General features: G+C 38.5%; 1 protein-coding gene across 1 annotated transcript in view; it reads right to left on the reverse strand.

The window, feature by feature from the left end:
* Nucleotides 1–1,057: 1,057 nt before the first annotated feature.
* The window catches only part of LOC120541743 (calmin-like), a 99,507-nt gene continuing 80,907 nt past the window's right edge, over nt 1,058–19,657 (reverse strand). The window contains exons 7-13 of the mRNA XM_039773642.1: nt 18,236–18,429; nt 16,921–17,003; nt 13,533–15,050; nt 12,916–13,094; nt 10,395–10,479; nt 6,596–6,660; nt 1,058–5,459 (exon numbers count right to left, since the gene is read on the reverse strand). Of these exons, the coding sequence (XP_039629576.1) occupies nt 5,258–5,459; nt 6,596–6,660; nt 10,395–10,479; nt 12,916–13,094; nt 13,533–15,050; nt 16,921–17,003; nt 18,236–18,429 (2,326 nt within the window). The 3' untranslated portion in view covers nt 1,058–5,257. The remainder of the gene's footprint in view (nt 5,460–6,595; nt 6,661–10,394; nt 10,480–12,915; nt 13,095–13,532; nt 15,051–16,920; nt 17,004–18,235; nt 18,430–19,657) is intronic.

Here is a 19,657-nt window from a genome sequence, read left to right on the forward strand (position 1 = left end):
AGCTCACACTAGGGATAATTTGGGATTATCAATGCACCCAACCTGCATGTCTTTGGACTGTGGGAGGAAACCCACGCAGACACGGGGAGAGAACATGCAAACTCCACGGGGACGACCTGGGAAGCGAACCATTAAGGGTCTCCTTACCTGTAAGCGAAACCCAGGCCTGCACTACACCCCCATATTTAATTTGTCATCAAGTCGTCGTTGTGCGCAGGCTGCTACACTTCTGTTTATTTGAAAGGAGCACTTCAAGTCAGCCCTGCTGGTCTGCAAATGTAAAACTTGGAAACAGATCAAGTGAGTAAAGTTCATTTTACTTGATGTAATCGGCAGCTGAAGTGCTGGTGAGAGGCAGGTGGGCCATTATAACGGAGTGAGAGGCCTTCAGCCATCAGTAGCTTGCTGGGACGTACAACATTAGCCGCTTGTCCTTCTTAAATGTGTTCATGTTATGATCTTTAGTTTGATATCAGATTGTATACAATAAAAAGTTGCAAATTAGCTATCGGGTTGTGCGCCGCCTCCACGCTCTGGACTGGGACAGATTTACTGGCCCCAGAAGCGACTTTACTCCACATTGCTTAAGCAGGGGGGTCACGGTGGTGCAGTGGTCAGAGCTGCTGATTCCCGAGTGTGTGTCTTGCTGTCTGGGTGGGTTTTTGTCCCAACATCCCAAATGTGTAGAGGTTGGCGGTTTTGGCGATTCTCGTGTTTTAGTGCACTTTGAGACAGACTGCGGAGTTGACTTCTGCCAGGTGATGTCAGGAGAGCTGCAGGCCCCTCATAACTCTGAGCGGAGTTAGGCAAGTTAAAGCATTTTATTATTTGTATGCACTGTAATTGCACGTTAGTGAGGAGCTCTAAAACTTTGTTTTTATCACAGATTTCCTTGTGTTTTTATTATTTTTATAACTCGGCTCCAGTTGCTATGACATTATTTAAATGCTGTGAATTGTGGAAGAAATTATTTTAGAAATGAAAAAAAAAAAAAACATTTATATAAACACCATAATGCTGACTGTAAATACGTTGGGCTTCAATAAGACAAATTCGATTTTTAGCACAAGTTAGTATTTAATGAACTGTTTAAAACTTAAATGTAATCTGTAAAGATTGATATTTCGTATACAACAATGAATGCGCTGCCTTCCCACAAAATACAATCACTGTACATGTTACACGCAGAAAGCCCTTCACTAGTCTGAAGCAATCAATCATATCACATGTTTAAAACATTAAAAAACACTAAAAGTTGCCACTTAGGAGAAGTGCTTGGTGTCTCAGTGTAATTAAAAGTATTACTAATACAACAGATTTACAATGCATCATCATATGGTAATTCTAATAACAGAAGATCCACCTCATGTTGGTTACATTTTGAAAAAATAAACCAGAAGATACTTTAAAGTTTGCAAGTATAAAGCAAAAACTATATAAAAAATACTAAACACCTCAAAAAAAGTCAAACAAGAACTTAGTAGCAAATAGCTGAAAAAAAGGAAATGTGTTGAAAAAAGGAAAACTGTGTCAATTGTCTAATTAATCTTCACCAAAATATCTTTGACTACATTTACTATAAACTTCACTGGTGTACACAGCAAACGATCAAGATGACATCAATCAGTTTTCCAACTTACTCCCAGGCTATTCCCTTGAGCCGATTCGATGCTGGAGATTTGTGATCCGCGCCCCCAGTGCATTATTAAGCAGCTTGTCACTTACCATCGTGGGGGCTTGTTGTCAGCAAAGGTTCAACAAAAAATGATAATTATTATGCTATTATGGCGCTTCCAATAAAGTCAGCATGTGCTTTAACTTGGTAGTTGTGTCTTAATTTAACTTTATGCCTGTGCCCCTTGGGTTGCTAAGACAGATTTGAAGGCCGCCTGTCAGTCTTAACGTTCTTTTTTTCCAGGAAGAGTTCAGCTCAGCCCAGTCATTTGGCAGATTAAAGCACTGGGTGGACATGCTTGACGTAGAGCTGCAAATCACCATTTCTAGTGCTTCATTACAAGTGCACAGGGACACACTACTACAGTGAAATGCTTGAGCTCTCTTTCGGCAGTATTACATCATACTGCGTGCATTTCAAGTCCGTCGAGATAAATGTCCTACTAAATGCTGTGACTGGCATGAGAGACCCTGTTTCACAGATACAGAGTTATGCAGATCAGATCACGGCATACTGAGTGGTGTTCAGGAGTCAGGAAGGCTGGAAAGGCTTAAGAAAAAGAAATCCAACTCCCGAAAGTAGAAACCACTAAACAGAAAATGGTGCCGGTTGACTTAAGGTATTGTCATCTACGGACAGTACAGGACTGCAGGAGCATGGAGGAGGCTCAGCTCATGAGGTGAACTGGGAGACAAGTAAGAGGGGGACACGGCGACTAACCTCTTCTTCTCTACCATCCTTAGAGTGGAGGAAGGGCCAGCTGAAGACAACGCCTTGGAAGCCCCGCCCCATCCGTTATTAAAGAAACGTTCGTTACCCGGAGTGCAAATGCTAGAGGCAGACACGACTTCAGTCACGACCGCTAAACGAGAGCATGCTTTCTTTTGCCTTTCTTTTGTTTCTGAATCTTAGCATTGCTGCTAATTAAATGGAGACCTCCCTGGAGACCCCAACACTTGAACTTGTCCTGTTTGTCCTCATAGTACAGTATAAAGAATGAATTCACACTACCATTACCAAATAAAAGGTTTTAATATCTGGAAATGAGTGGAATCATGGGTTAGAAGGTGATAGTGATTGTCCAGAAAGCAGTTTTTTATTTTTAGAAAGTAGCAACCAGAAATGTAAAATCACAATTAAACTAAGGCTGCAACAGTCAACATGCCTTTTCATTTTCAGTCATCAATCTTAACTGTGCCATCCAACTGTTAATTTGAATTATCCTTCAGACAGTAAAGCTGGAATACCATACTATAGCAAACACCTCGTGTTGGAAAACAAAGTAAAGAAACGTTCATTTACGTACAGCTGCGTTTTCACTAGTGTCTCCACCCTTCTTGTTATTTTTACACATAGAAATGAGTTTACCTTTACGTTTCATCTTCGGTTAAGAATCCTGTTCATTAAAGATGGTTCCCACCTTCATAAACTGTTACAAATAATGGGCAGTTACGTTCAGAGCAATGCAAAACAAAGAATTCTGAAATTTCGATAAAGCTGAGCAGTATTATTAGACACAGAGACAGTCTTAAGGACATAAAATTATCTTTACACTGCAAAATCCAAAACAGAAAGTGATTTTATAGCGCAACGCTTTAGATCTTAAAAGAAGTGATTGACGTCGCCTTCATTCTAGTCCGAGTTGTCACGATATTGTCATGGCTTCCGTTAACTACAGTACACTCATTTACAGTATGTGTATATGTGCATCACGTATTCATTTACAAAAACAGAAAAAATAGAGTTTTCTACCGTGTACAAGTTTTACAAAAAATACATTATTCAAGGAATTACACCAAAATATAATATTATATATACTACAGTTAAAGAATTTGTGTAAAGCCACCAGTTTAATTTCTAGAATTATGTTTCCAGTAAAATTCGGCTGAACAGATGAATACAGGACAGTCTGCAATATCAATACACTGTTAACAGCAATATTGTGTAAGAAGTGGCAAATAAAAAATAAATAAATAAATAAGTTGTCAAAAGCTGGCCAAATGGCAGGATATTAACGCTTCAGAATAAAATTCCATTAGTATTTTTGCAAGAGCCATTACGGTACAAAAATGAATTTAAGGCAAAAACTATACCACTTTCTTCACAAATCTGATACAAAATCATTATGTTAAGTACCCCAAAATATAAATAAAATGAACTTTCAGCTACTCTATATACATTATAAAAGACAAAATAAAACTATAATGAACAAAGCTGGTGGCGAGGACTCTCATTGCCCAGCATGCCATTGAGAATATAAAGTATAAAGCAAAAGTAATTCTGTGATTCTCAGACACTTGTCATAAAAAGTGATTAGTGTTTCTATATAACTTTGACTTCACTTACCCATTAAGCACTTAAGATCTGCCTATTTATATAAAGCACGCTGACATACTCTCTCTCTCTCTATATATATATATATAAAATGTAATGTTAGACTCGAAAAGGTGCAAATGCTGAATGACAAGTTACCTGATAATTCTATCGATGCTGTCTCTTAAATGTAGCTGTGAGTTCTTTGAAATAAAATACACCTTGCAAACTATTTAAAATAAAAACCTCTAAAAACTGAAAAGCCTAAAAATGAAAAATGTTAAAAAGATTCAAGAAGAAGCGTCCAGTCGACAATAAAACTGCTTTGTAGTTCTTTGGCAGTTCTCTCCTGTTGCTTAGGTTTGTGCTTTTTGAGCTCTCCAATACTTAGTTTTTAAAAATACTATAAAATGGCAGAATTACCTCTGAACGTTTACTGCATTTGGCAAATATCAGATAATTTTGTCCTGATTTTCTCAAGATTACTGGTAAATGCACTGCAACCCACCACAAAACTGGTTTTGTTTTCTTTGTATTACAAAAACCAATGCGTGTTTCCACAACAATTTTGGCATCCACCAAAGTGAACCCCAAATTCTACTGAGAATTTATCATAAAACTGCAAACCTAGAAACAAATCATCTTTCAAATGCCAAAAAAATTGCATCATAACTTTTGTCAAATTGAAAACTTCAGATACATGCTAAAGTTTGACATTAGAATGTGAAAATACCATAAATAAAGCTATAAATTTAGAGAAAAACACATTATTAAATTTACACAAATATTGTTTCATTCTTGTAATAGAGCACACTATAACATTTGTATATAACTCTTTACATCTTTACAACAACACTATTAATCAAGCAAGGCTCAAAGTCTCTTCTGGAAATTATGCGACAAGAGCCACTGAGCGAGAGAGATCAGGCCACATGTCACTGATGAACCGTAACAGGCAAATTATTATTAAAAAAAAAATCAAATCCCATTAATGGACCCTTAGTACAGACCTCAATGGCAAGTCTTATTTTACACGGCTTTTTGAGAGTTTAGACTATTTTGCACAATAATTGGGTAGATGTTGTGCTCCAAACATTCAAGAACTTCATTGCATAGTTGTGGAATGTTTTGTCTTCGTTGGGGGTATCAGTGACTGTGCCAGGTCTACGTGAGCTGCATAGGCTAAGAATCTTAAGAATCTTAATCTCCTTCTGCGATTCAATAAAAAAGGGACTCTTAAAAAAAAAACAAAATATCAAACATGGCTGGTCATTTATAGTGTCCACTTTTGGGTGCTAAGAAATCAAATGGCAGCGCTTCAAAGTTCACTTTTGGAATGATGATAAGGCAGTAGACCAGCATCCATAAGAAGACAAGCAGATATATCGACACAGAATTGGCTCCACTCTCAGGTTCTTCAGTGTGCTGCCTTTCCTTTTCTGCAGAGGTCTGTCCATTGAGGGGTCTCCATCTGAAAACGATTGTAGACAGATAAGTGAACCAGTCTCAAGTATGATGAGCAGCTGACCTTAACCATTCTCATTATGAATTAACCAAATATTAATGTGAATATTACTGTGTCATTACCATCTAAGGAGCACCAAACTAAACTCACACTCCACCCTGATAATTCAGCTTGATGTAGTAAACATTAACATTTACAGATATCTCACAATTCATTTCAGACATCATAAAATGCAATTTACTTTTTTAAAATAGCTGAAATTCGTGTTGAAATATTTCAAAATACATTTGAAGATATCTGCAACAGATTTTGAGATTTCTGAAAACAATTTCAAGATATTTCAAATACATTTTCAGATATCTCAAACTGACATTGCATGCCTTTTAAGACTTTTCAAATTTATGTCAAGGTGTCTCCAAATCACTTCCTGTAAAACTGTCTATTCTTTCAGTGGGACTCCTAGTCTACAGTATTTAAAGATATCTTGAAATGTATTAGAGATATCTTAAATTGTAATATATACAGTATATATATATAGCTATTTTGAAGTAGTTTCACGTGTTTTTAAAGATATCTTCTAATGTATTTGAGATCTATACAAATAATATTTAAGATTTCTTGAAATGAGCAGAGACCCATTTTAAGATATCATGAAGTGAACTTGAAATAATCTAAAAATGTATTTTGCATATCTCAATCAACAGCGAATTCTGAGATACATTCTTAAAATAACTTTCTGCACATTTTGAGATATCAGAACATTATTATTCGGCATAAGACTGGATAACAGACATGTGTATTATGCCACATGAGATTTTTTTTCTATTTTCCACGGCCATATTACACATTGGTTGCCGTTGGTTATCTTTGGGTTCCATCATTTTCATAAACTTCTTTACTCTATGTTATGCATAAAAACATGAGATTGTTTTTCTTGATCATCAATACTAACTACATGAGGTAAGTAACATATAAAAAATTTAATTTTTGGGTGGAATATTCATTTAAAAACTAAAATTAATTTTAGCCAATAATTAAGATTAAGGAAATGATTATGCATACTGATATTAAAATAAGAACACATACCCAAAGTGAAAAGAGGATAAGTATTTTCTACACATACACACACAGAGTATGCATACCTGATGTCGCCAGGTATATTTTCATCAAATTCTGGAAGTACTTCAGTGACTTCATTTCTGGGTGCCTAATAAGAAGAAGACATTTGATACAAGACTCTTGTAAGACTCTGCTTTGCCATTGCACTAAATTGGCACAAAAATGGACTAATGGTGTATCCATGGTATATTTAATAATGATATATTTAATAATTATAATACAATCTCACACTATAGATATATCTTTTATATTAACCAACACCATAAGATGTTTTGAAAAAATGACAACACAAAACAAACTGCGTAAGTCAAGGCTACAAATGAATGCTATACATAGGATCAAACTACTGTACATCGACCTGCTTAATCCAATTCAGGGTCATGGGAAGCCAGAGTCTATTCCATCAGCATGGAGCACAAGGCAGGAACCAGACCCCAATGAGGGCCACAGTTGTAAACTGGGATGGACTAGAATGTACCATATGCATTATATGAAATGGATGAATTCAATTCTTTTTCTGAAATTATAACTGAGACATCCCTTTCCCATCATTCCCAAGGTCACTGATGAGTAAGTTCCTTCATTTTTTTTTTATACTCTGTAGATGCCTACTAAATCTTCAGCCATACTAGCCAGTATCACATTAGAGATATATACTCTAAAGCAGTGCTTCCCAAACTCGGTCCTGGGGACCCCCTGTGGCTGCAAGTTTTTGTTCCCTCCGCCTTCTGTTTTTAATTGGACCCCTGAGCTAATTAAGTGATGTGTTATTACCCGAAGTTCTGTGTTTTGCGAACAATATAGAAATTCGAAAACTAAGTTTGGTAAATAAATAAATAAATATATATAGTGGAATATTACATTTGTACGTTTCTTCAAAAGATGCAAATATATTATTAGAGATCTGTAAGTGTCATCTTTCAAACATTGAATACTACGTAGATTAAAGATGTCTGAAGGTGGCTGTTATGTATGGGGGCAACAAACAGGAGCTTCTCTGTGTTCAAATGAATCCTACATTAGTTCCATATTTTAGTAAACTGTGAACAAATGGACTGCTGATAAATTGACAAAAATGAGTGTTAACGTGAACACAGAGCACAGCATGCTATTAAGATTTAGAACAGGGTTTCCTCTTTCAGGGCTAACCAAGCAGATCGTAGATAAGTGGACGTCTACCAGTCTTTTAATGTTCTGCTATATGGACATTTACAGCCCAGTAGTAGAAATGGGCCACGTTAGTCAGTGCAGAGACAGCTTCCCCTTTAAATCTCCCTTGAGACGCCTTATTAAAGTGTCACTGTTCTGAGTTCTAGACAAATGACTCCTTAAAAATGGATTTGTTGTAGTATATAGGGATAGTCTAAAAGAGGTTTTGGAAGAATTTCCATTTTCCATTTTGACAATGCTGATCCTCCTGGCTAAGCAAATATACTGTAGAGGGTAGACTATCAATTAAAATCCTGTTTGATGAGGTTAATATTTCCTTTTAAGAATTATTTTTATTTAATTTGATTATCCCCAGGTATTTCAATTTTCTTCCAACTGTGGGAGACTCCTTTAGGATCGGGCTACTGCAGATGGTAGCTTTAGAAGACAGTCTTCTACCATGCAGGGTTGGGCTGTACAAGAAGCCCTCACATAGGATGAAACATACGTAGTTAATGGTAACTTATGTGACTACTGTAATGGTGTAGCAGGGCTGCCATAACTAGCTAGGTATGTAGGAAGGCCTGTAGCAGTTGCTTACAATTTTGTAATCTTCAGTTGTATGTCTTCTTTTTTCTAATATTACAGATCATAACGTTTCCTTTAATAATGACAATTAATTGCAAGTTTACTATACTGATTGAACTGTCTGATGTGCTTTCAGGCTACTTATAGTTGTAAAATGTGTATTCTGTGGAATTAGTTGGAATTACAAGGGTGGCACGGTGGCGCAGTGGTAGCGCTGCTGCCTTGCAGTTAGGAGACCCGGGTTCACTTCCCGGGTCCTCCATGCGTGGAGTTTGCATGTTCTCCCCTTGTCTGCGTGGGTTTCCTCCCACAATCCAAAGACATGCAGGTTAGGTGGATTGGTGATTCTAAATTGGCCCTATTGTGTGCTTCTTGTGTGGGTGTGTTTGTGTGTGTCCTGCGGTGGGATGGCACTCTGCCCAGGATTGGTTCCTGCCTTGTGCCCTGTGTTGGCTGGGATTGGCTCCAGCAGACCCCTGTGACCCTATTCGGATTCAGCGGGTTATGAAGATGGATGGAATTACTATCTTGCACCACGTTTTACCTTTGGATCATTATACAGACTGGGAATAAAGGTTCTGCCAAAGCTCAGTCAGTTTAGCCTTTTATACCTTAGTTCTAGTTTTTTAAACTCTGATTGAAATCCCCTACTTTTGATGAAAGACATTTTTGTTTGCCTTTGTGCTTCATTTCAGTCACATAGCAATGCCATACAATACCTAATACAAGGCCACATTTTTTTATTAACACTATTTAGTCATCACAAAATTCAACACAATTAAATTTGTCTAATGCCTAATACCATCCATCCATTATCCAACCCGCTATATGCTAGCTACAGAGTCACGGGGGTCTGCTGGAGCCAATCCCAGCAAACACAGGGCACAAGGCAGGAAACAAACCCCGGGCAGGGTGCCAGCCCACCGCAGAGCCTAATACCAACTCAGTCTTTTTGTTCCATGCCTACGGGTCACCTGTGGTTAAGCCTTTGGGTCCAGGGACAGACAAGCTGCAAGAGAGAGACAGGCTAATGGTGTAATGACATTTGGGAAGCACACAGCTTAGTGACAAGCAAAGGACTGGTCAAACCATGGATTGGGGACAGACCGGGAATTAGACATGACTAAAGAGAGCATGACAGCATGATGAATCTAGGAAAAAACATGCAGACAAAGAGACTCAGAAAAATGAAACACAGAATAGAAACTGGTGTGATTGTGTGAATTATAATATTTTAGAGTGCATATTCAGCTTCTATTATTATTGTTTAAATTATTCTTAATAATTAAAGTAATTCTGCCATATCTGTTGCATGTCTTCTTAATGGGTGCTGCCACTTTGAGTCGCCATTGTTATAGTGCAGTAATTAATACAAGCACCACGATGATATAAATATGGATTTGTGACTTATCAGACAGCTCATTATTCGAGTTTGCAGATATCCTCAAGCAGCCGTCTTTGGCGTGCGTGTGTTTAGATTCCCTGGTTTTTAGATTTGTTGCCTTGTCTCCTTAATACAATTCTTTGTTTAATATTTTGATAACAGTGAACGATAGGAGAGACCCGGATTTGACTTTGGCTTCGGTTTATATTTCCTCTCTCGATCATATCTACTTGTCAATCCACCTTTTTTAGGGCGAGGTGTAAATGAAACCAATGTTGGTCTGAACACAGTCAGGGAGTACTCCACACAAGAGCTTTGTCAAGAAGCTGGGTTTGCTGCTGACAAGTGAAGAGATGTAGCCATGATAAAAACAAACATGCTACAGGCACAGTATCAACTCTCGAAGTACAGAACATGTAAAATAAACGGTCACAGTTAAGATAACAAAAGACACACATCTAATGAGCTGGCCACTGGACTACAAACTAAAGGTCACACATTTCCTGCTAACTATTCTTTGATAATTGCATATCGTTATGAAGGCTATACCTATTTAAAAAATCCTCTAACTTGTCATTTTACTAATTATCAGTGATACAAATCTGAGGAAAAAAACAAACACATAATTAGGTGCGTAAAAGGGTCTTCTAATCATCCAAAAGGGTTTTTCATTTCTATTTTAATTTTGTCTGATTAAATACCTTGAAATCTCCAAACTCCAGATGTTTTCTGTAGACTTCTTTGTGAAGAGGAAAGCTTTCAGTAAATGATGACTCCAATCCTTCACTGCTTGACCCATTAAAAGTAAAACAAGAACAGGAATTGTCAAAAATAGATGCAATTATCAACATCATGCAGATGGTAGCTTTAGTACATGAGAAGAACTATGTCCTTATGCATTTCATTTATGGTCTGGGTGATTTACGTTATTATTTTTGCTTAAGATTCAAACCAAATTGTGGCAGATATAAGGAGGCACTCACAACGGCGACTAAAAAACATAGAACTGCTGTTTATAAGGAAGTTAGAGGCGGTCTGCAAAGTTCATTTGCAACATAAGCTTTAGTACTGGAAACTTGCAGGTCTTGCAGAGCTGCCCTTACCTTGGACTCTGGGCCAGTGAAATGTAATTGTAAGCTGCGAATAATACTTCTTTTCTGATGTTATATATTTTTTAGTTATGTGAATATCGTATCAGACTTATTAACTGTATCTCTATTTATTTAAGCACAACCAACCAAAAAACAGAATGCCTATTATTCAAATGAGCAAAACACAATGGATTGCGAACATATTTAGGCCCCTTCACTTTCTGCACACTTTATTGTGTTGTAGATTTAATTTTAAATAGATTTATTTGCAATTTTTTTAATTCAATCAATACTAAATAACCTAAAGTGAACACATTTTTCAGAAGTGTGTGCATATTTATTAAATATCCCAAATCTTTCTTTCATTTATCTATGTATTCTGACCCTTTACTTTAGTACTCCAAATTGTGGTCAGGGGCATCCTGTTTGCTTTAATTCTCCTTGAGCTGTCTCTACAAATAGACTGGAGTGCACCCAAGACAAACTGAAGAAGAAAGGCGTACATGTACCTCTGAATATCCGGCTTCTTTGTGGTGGCGGCCTGCGCCACCACCACCTACTCAAAGCATCATGATGCACCAACATTGATGGACTGAAAGCCAGAAGTCTACGTGACCATCATCATCAGGTCCTTCCATGAAAACCCTAAATACAAAGAGGACTGTTTGACTTATGTTAGGTAGATTGCCCAGAGGGGACTGGGCTGGTGGTCTCGTGGTCTGGAACCCCTACAGATTTTATTTTTTTCTCCAGCCTTTGGAGTTTTTTTTATGTTTTTTCTGTCCACCCTGGCCATCGGACCTTACTCTTATTCTATGTTAATTAAGTTAATTTTTTTATTGTGTCTTCTATTTATCTATTCATTTTGTAAAGCACTTTGAGCTACATTTTTTTTTGTATGAATATGTGCTATATAAATAAATGTTGATTGATTGATTGATTGATATAGAAGGTCCCATATTCACACTGCATATCAGGACTAAAAACAAGTTATAAAGACTCTCTATAGACCTTTGTCATCACATGCTGTTGAGACATAGATCAGCGTCGACAGCGAAAAGCATTTCTAAAGCCGTGAGTGTTCCTAGCAGCACAGTGCCTCAATAATTGTGAAATGGAAGACGTTTGGAACCACCAGGATTCTTCCTAGAGTTGTCTGTCTGACTAACTGACTGACTGTCTGGCCAGGGAATTGACCAAGAGCCCAGAGGTCCATCTAACAGAGCTTTAGAAGTCTTCTGCTGAGATGGAAAAAGCTTTGGGGAGGATGACAATCTTAGCAATACTCCATCCATTAGACTTTTATTGTAGAGTTGTTATGTTGTCCTGCTTGGTGTTTTCAAAGGACATTTAAGGAAAAAGACTTTCTAGTCTAATGAGATAAAAATGGAACTCTTTAGGCAGAACTCCAAGCACTATGTCTGGTAAAGACCAGGTACTGCTCATCACCTATCTAATACCATCCTTACAGTTGTGCATGTTGGTGGCACCATCGTGTTATGGGGATGCTTGTCAAAGGCAGGAATAGGGAGACGGGTCAGAACTGGGAGAATGATGGAAGCAGCCAAATACAGAGAGGTCTTTGCAGAAAACATGCTCCAGAGCGCAGGCAACCTCAGACTGGGGCCATGGTTCATTCTTCAGCATAATAATGACCCGGAGAATATAGTCAAGACAATGCTAGAGTGGCGTGGGACAAGACTTGAGTGACCTAGCCGAAGACCAGACTTAAACGCCATAAAACATCTGTGGGGAGACCTAAAGATGGCAGTTTACAGATGTCTTCCATCCAATCTAACGGAGCTTGACAAAAATCTGCCAGGAAGAATGGGTTAAAGTGTCCAAATCCAGGAGTTCAAAACTTGTAGAAACTCACCCAAGTAGACACGAAGCTGTAATTTCTGCCAAAGGGGCTTCTAAAACATACTGAATTAAGAGTCTGAATAATTACAGGAAAGAGAGAGTTAAGATTTACATTTTTAACAAATTTGCAAACCTTTCGGAAAACATGTTGATGGGCAAAAATGGTAAATCTATCCATTTAAAATGAAATCTACAATATATTAAAGTGTGTAGAAATGGCAGGGGTTTGAATACTTTCTGAATCCCCTGTAAATCTCGTTTAGCTTACGGTATGTCCTTTGGATGTTCCTCACTGTCATCGTGTTCCACAAGAGAAGTGCTTCCATTCTCTGTATACTCCAAATCCATTTCCTCATTTTTTATACGCAGCTCTTCTTCCATTGTGTCCACTGCACAATTTGACTTACTGATAGACAGTTGCGTGCCCCAATATTCCTTCTCAGAAACCTAACATTAAAAAAATGCACATATAATCTCAAAAAGATTGTAAAGGATCAAAAGAAAGCAATAACATGTAGCTGGACTGCTTGTAGGATTTCCTGTCTTTACTCTACGAGTCTAAACCACAATCTTACCTGACCTGACTAAATCCACCCACTCTCTGGTCTTTAGGGCACTTTCTTTGAACTTATCTTTATGTCTGTTTTTCTTCTCATGATACAAAATGATTTTCTGCATGATTTTTAAATATCAACCCACTTATTTCCAAATCCATGTATAAGCCATCAACTACATATGGACAGTATGTTATAAGGCAGTACGGAGCTAGCTTGTACTGTGAAGGGATTTAGACAGAATGCCAGGGAAAAAAATAAAGTTGGAATAAGAAACTAATGCAATGCACATCATTTCCAAAATGAATATCCAATGGTATCTTTATATTACCTGAAAATCTTCTTTTATGTTTGCTTGGTCATGCAGGCTTATGCTTTGGTAAGTAATTTCTTCAAGTGTTTCATTATCTACATGCCTATTACTTTCCAAAAGTTCAAATTCGTCACTAGATGACTTGACTATTGAGGCTCCTGGATCCACTTCCACTAAAGCTTGAGCTGATGTAGAGTTCAAATCAGAAGAGATTTGCTCAGCACCAGCAGTCTCTTCAGTGTATTGTTCACATTCCACAGTTTCATTATGTTCCTCTCCTGGAGACACATCTTGAGATGAAACCCTATTAAAGTGAACCATCATTTGTACGTCTTCTTTGGAATTCTGGTTAGCCGAAATATCTGATGCTAGGTCACCTGCAAGATTGTGGTTTTTATCTTTGGGAAGGTTCAAGTCAATAGTTGGCTCTGAAAAAGCTTTTATGACATCGGAGATTGCAACATCATAATGTGGGTAGTAGACTAAGTCTAATGGTATGACAGACACCGAGGAGCTCCTGGTTTTGCCTTCAATTTCATCTTGATTAATATTATTCAATGAAGCTTGTCCTGAAGGTGTGGTCATAGGTTCTTTATCATTGTGGGTTTCTTTAGCAATCGCACCAGTACTTTCAACACTTTGTAGAGGTTTTAGCATAAATGTGCAAGATTCCTCAGAGAATGTGGATATATCAGAAGCAGTTTGTCTAACAATGATTTTATCTTCAGCTGATTGTTCTGAAATCAAAATGTCCTTGGTGGGATGGATTGTCTGATCTTTTATACATGGATGGTCCTGTTCATCACAAAACTCTGGTGATCCATTCTGCAGTGCTTTCTCTGTGCTCAGCTCCAAAATATATTTGTATGCCTCATCTTCTTCAGAAGGCAGTTTGTTCCTCATTATATTGGACATTTCATATGTTTCTTCATAATCATGAGAGTCCTTAAAATGACTTTTGTATGTAACAAAATCAACTGAGTTGTCAGGTTCCTTTGTACTTGTGCTGTTTGTTACTTGGTCATCAGTCCTACATTGTTCTATCTCAACATATGGCATATGCAGTTCATTTAATGGACTAACATTACTGCTGCATTCACCGTCTCCATATTGTTGCTGATCTATGCCATTCCACTCAACATCGATGTCAGACGAATTTTCTGCAGAACATATAGGAGAAGTTTCGCTTGAGAATGCACCACACACAGGGACAGGAGCCTGTTTTTCAAGTTCTAGGAACAAATCAGAGCGATTTCTTAATTCAGTCGCAATGGGAATATTGCCTGATGTGTCTTCTTCACTTGGCCAGAAATTAAAATGTTCCTCATCTGGAGTCTGACATGTAGGAAAGGAGGCCTGTTTGATGTCATCTGACATAGATGATATTAAAATCTTGGGTGGAGGAGGGATCCAGTCATTTCGAACAACATAGGGACGCTCAGGATTTTGACTGAGTCCATTCATCCTTTCTTCATCTACAACAGATTCAGGATTAACAAGAGAGAGAGACTTCTGCAGAACTTCAGATACTTCATCCTGTAATAAACAGACAGTTGTTTCACTAACTGATAACTGGTAGCCCTCTTCCATATATTAGCTAGGCACATCTCTAATGAAATGCTTTATTCTTCTAAAAATTAGCACAAGTTTCAAAATTTACATAGTAGGCATCTTACACCAGTATGTCCCCATACTTTGCTCCCTACTTTAATTTGCATAATATCTACTATATCTTAATTCAGGGTGTATTCATTTAGAAAGTATTTATGAATTCCTGCCTGCCTTCTAATACTTCCACTTATTTTAAGAAAGTGCATCTTGAAGTGTGGCTGAATTTAAACAGCTGCTGATTCAAACAAATATAATATGCTCATTTGCTCTAGTTATTATTATATTTTTAATGTGTAAAAAGCATGGCTACTGTACATTTACTGAACTTTTAGACATAAATTCTTTTTAGACCTTGGATACACTGCTAGAATGTCTGGGCAAAGTTTAAACGCAGATATGAGTAGGGAGTGGCATATCAGGCACAACTCACACAAAGACAAATCAAAAGATTTGGAAGAATAATCATTTTTCATTATTGCAACACAGAAAATGCCATACTATTTCGGAGAGACTATATTATAAACAAGTAAAACAAATCTGCATTAGTACTACCACAAAGAGTAGTTCATAATCCATTACTAAGACAGCTAGGACTTTAAGGTAAAATATGGTAAGCCTGATGCACGCTGTCTTTCCTCTCCTCTCCACTTAAAGCCGACGTCACACTGCATGGCATCTAGTCAGGAGATGTCACACCTGATGACTTCGGTTCCTGAACTTCCCACCTGAGCATGTCAGACTGTACGACTAGTTATTGCTGGTAAGTCAAACTAGTTGACTGTGTAATGACTTTCCAACACAATTTCACATTTCCAAAATATCACACGCTCGCTCCTTTTTCAACAGCCAATAACATGCAGCCTGACTGCACCAGTGTATGTGCAAATGCTTTAGAGGTATGGCTGATTCAGACGCTATCTTGACCCTTTCTTCCCCATTCTATCATGGTATATAAAGCACACGACATCAAACAGACAAGACTCTCTTCTCTTTGTCAGGTTCAAAACATTGTATTCCTTATTCTTCATACTACATTATATGCATTGTACTTCCAGGTGAGCACTCATTGGCTATCAGCTTTCACACGCACACAAGCCTGCTCCTATGACTTAAGACAAAATCAAACCGAATCGCAGACTAATTGGACTGAGCTGCTAGGTATGTTGGACTACACAACTGGCCATTACAGGAGTACGGTGTTATGAGGTATAATTCTCACCATCTACCCAAAATCAAAGAGATAAACTAACCAAGAGAACCCCATAAATATCCTCTGAATTCAGCATTTCTGGATTATTTTCATTTACCGTTCCCTGAAACCTTTCCACAGCATGGCACAGACATGGCCCAAATCCTACCAGAAGTCTCCAGGATTGTAGCCTTGAAATGCCTTTTCCATCACTAGGACTCTACCTGCAGATCTTTGCAGTAACCTTGATAATTGAACTCTTGAACAGGGTCCAATCAGGCTCCAAGTTTCCATCCTTCTCTGAGAGAAGTCGTTCCAAAGAGGAATGTTGAATCATTCCAAACAAACTTATTGACTAGAAATTACCAGGTAATCTGACCATCAGCTGATGTCTTCCACATCCATTTCTATAGCACTACAATAAAGTTCAATGGATCATACATAACTTTCCACCTCACCCTGTTCATGATCCTAGATTATATAAGGCATGAATATAATAATAAAATGACTGTAGCATACCTTCAGTGCAGATAAACAAATCTGAAATAAACTCATCTGAATCAAAGGGAATAATACATTCAAATAATTATAGGTTATCATACTTACATCTTCAAGCTCTGGAAAATGTTCAAGAAACTGGGACACATATGTCATAATGGACTGTTCATCTGGTGTATTGATCATTACATCTGAAAAATATTTTCAAGTGTAAACTCAATAGTGAACAAGAGCTTGGTCACAGTCGGACGACAGCATTTATCTGATAATATAAAATCAACAGCATCTGAACTCCAGGACTTCACCTCAACCCATTTAGAAAAAATGACAGATAATGTTATGATATATGATGTTAGGTAAGGACTAGAGTGAAGAGAAGCAGACATAAACTGTCCAACACCAAATTATCTGGTGAATTGATATAACAACACTGCTCTCATGGCCATTAAATCCAATTCAGAGTTGTAGTGGGGCTAAAGTCTATCTTGGTAGAACTGGGTGCAAACCAGGAACCAGCCTTTAACAGAATGGCAGTCTAACACAGGGCTGATCCAGAGTCATTATTAACGTAAGCCATGCAGAGACGGATAGAAAGTGTAAACGTCACATGACAGTGACAAAGTGTGGAATGAATTCACTCAGTTAACCACCAAACTGCCCCGAAAGCTGACATAATTAAAAATGGTAACAATGTGCCTTTGCCGACTCAAGTGCAAGCCCTATAATAAAAGGATATGAGACCTCTAAAAGACTCCCAAACCAGACCAGGGCCTTCCATAGTCTGTCTAGAAAAGGCACTTCTCCAGACAGCCTGACCCCACACACAAGTAGGTTTTGGCCTACACAGCTGCAAAAAGTAATCTGGTCTCAAAATTTAAAAATTAACTAAAACGTTTCAAAATATTTGGTTCAAGATGTTGTGCTGCAATGAAGAGCACTTTGGATTTCTAAAGTGACCAGGAGAATAGATGATGTCAAAAGGCAGAAATAAATCAAAAAGATCAGTAGCACAGCAAGCAACATAAAATTGTGAGTCAAAAAAAGAAAACAAATGTTCTTAACTTTTTCTGTTTTATTTTTGGGTTTTTCTCCATCTATCCCCATAAAAACTCAAACAGATGGGTTAATAACACGTAACACTACCAGACATGCGTTGTTCATTGTGTCAGCCAACTTGGAAGACTATTTCAAGTGGAAAGCAACAAACCATTCTTAAAATACGTCTAAAGGTTAATATAAAATATTTGAAGGCTGTGTGCCATTTTAATTTACAAGTTCTGGGGCTACCAATGCTCATGGGCACCCGTAGATCTGGCACCTGTGTTCATGGGTTTTTGTGTTTAACTGTATTTGCTTGGAGCTATTACATTCCAGCACATACAATTCCACTGTATGAAAATTGTCATTGAATGTAAGAGCTTACCTTCTGGCTCTAGAAGTCGAGGAATACCCAGGCTATCCTTGGCAATTCTGAAAGCATCTTCTAGGTTTTCCCTTGGTGGTTTACAAAGTGCTTCCTTCACGTCTACTAGGCTGGAGTCTATAGCTTTAATGATAGCTAGAAATGCTAAACCACTCTTCCAGCTCTTACCAAAATCTTGAACAGCTACTCCATATCTATTAAAAAAAGAAATGAATGTATGAGAGAATCAAAACCAAACAAGACCCTGACATCCTTAACTGTTTAGAAGAGTGCATGATCCATTATAACGCTGTAAGCAGGTGTGTGACGATGTGGGTTCTGGCTTCACACTCCCTTTGATGTTGGAAGCACTTGAACCCAACACCGTCGATAATGTTGCCGAATGAGCTAGTCAATGGAGGCAAATTACTGAGCAAGGGGAAGGTAGAAAGTGCAAAAGTGCTTTTATTTAAAACAGTCAACAAAAACAAAAACAGTGTTCATAAATAGTGCAGATCTTCATATTCATTAAATAAATAATCCATAAAAAGAACGTGGAGTAAAACCAATAAATAGAAAAAAACAATCCTTTAAAACCAGAGGTTAAAATCTTTTAGGAAGCAGTCTTAAAACCATCAACAAATACGGTGCTCTTCTGTTAGCGTCTCACCTGCTTATCCCGTATGGGCCAAGCAGCAGGCAAGACGCTCTCTACAGCTGCCCTCCTCAAACACACGCAAGACTGGAGACCTCCCGATCCCTGGCTTCGGTTTGGCTCTCATCCCAGCCTCGAGACTTGGACTCCTTGGTCTCCAGGACGCTCACACCAAGGACTGCCACTCCAAGCCTCCCGACTTCCGCTGCCTTTCTGCGGCCTTCTGCGGCTCCTCGCTTTCACCTTGGTCACTCCCGCTACCTGCTCGCTCAGCGGGAGCGACATCAACACAAACACGTGGGTGTCGGCCTAACACCCAGCTTCCATGCAGCTGTCCACGAGCGCTCATTCGCTCGCACGTCCGCTCGCTCTTCGCGGCTCTCTCCCTCTCACCGACCTGCTTCCTCTCCTGCTCCCGGTAACCTCCGTCCTCTCCTTTCCTTTCTCTCTCCGATCGTTTCTTTCTCTTTCCCTAAAACCGACTCTTCTTTTAAAAACGTGAGGGGCCATCACAGCTGCAGCATTAGCCACGGGAGCAATCACGAATGTGGGCAGTTCCTCACCTGTGCACACGGTGAGAAACGCCCACATCGACGACTGCCCCGCGGCTCGCTACAACAACGCCCCCCTCACGAAGCCGCCTCGGGTGCGATGATTATTTATTTAAAATCAATGGCCTTTTCTCCACGAGCTGTGGACCCATAACACCACAAGGTGAGCACACTGCCTGGCTCCGACTATAGCTTAGCATGGTGGCACAGTGGTTAGTGTTGCTGCCACACAATGCC

The sequence above is a fragment of the Polypterus senegalus genome, chromosome 12 (assembly GCF_016835505.1).
Source record: "Polypterus senegalus isolate Bchr_013 chromosome 12, ASM1683550v1, whole genome shotgun sequence".
Classification (NCBI taxonomy): Eukaryota; Metazoa; Chordata; class Cladistia; order Polypteriformes; family Polypteridae; genus Polypterus; species Polypterus senegalus.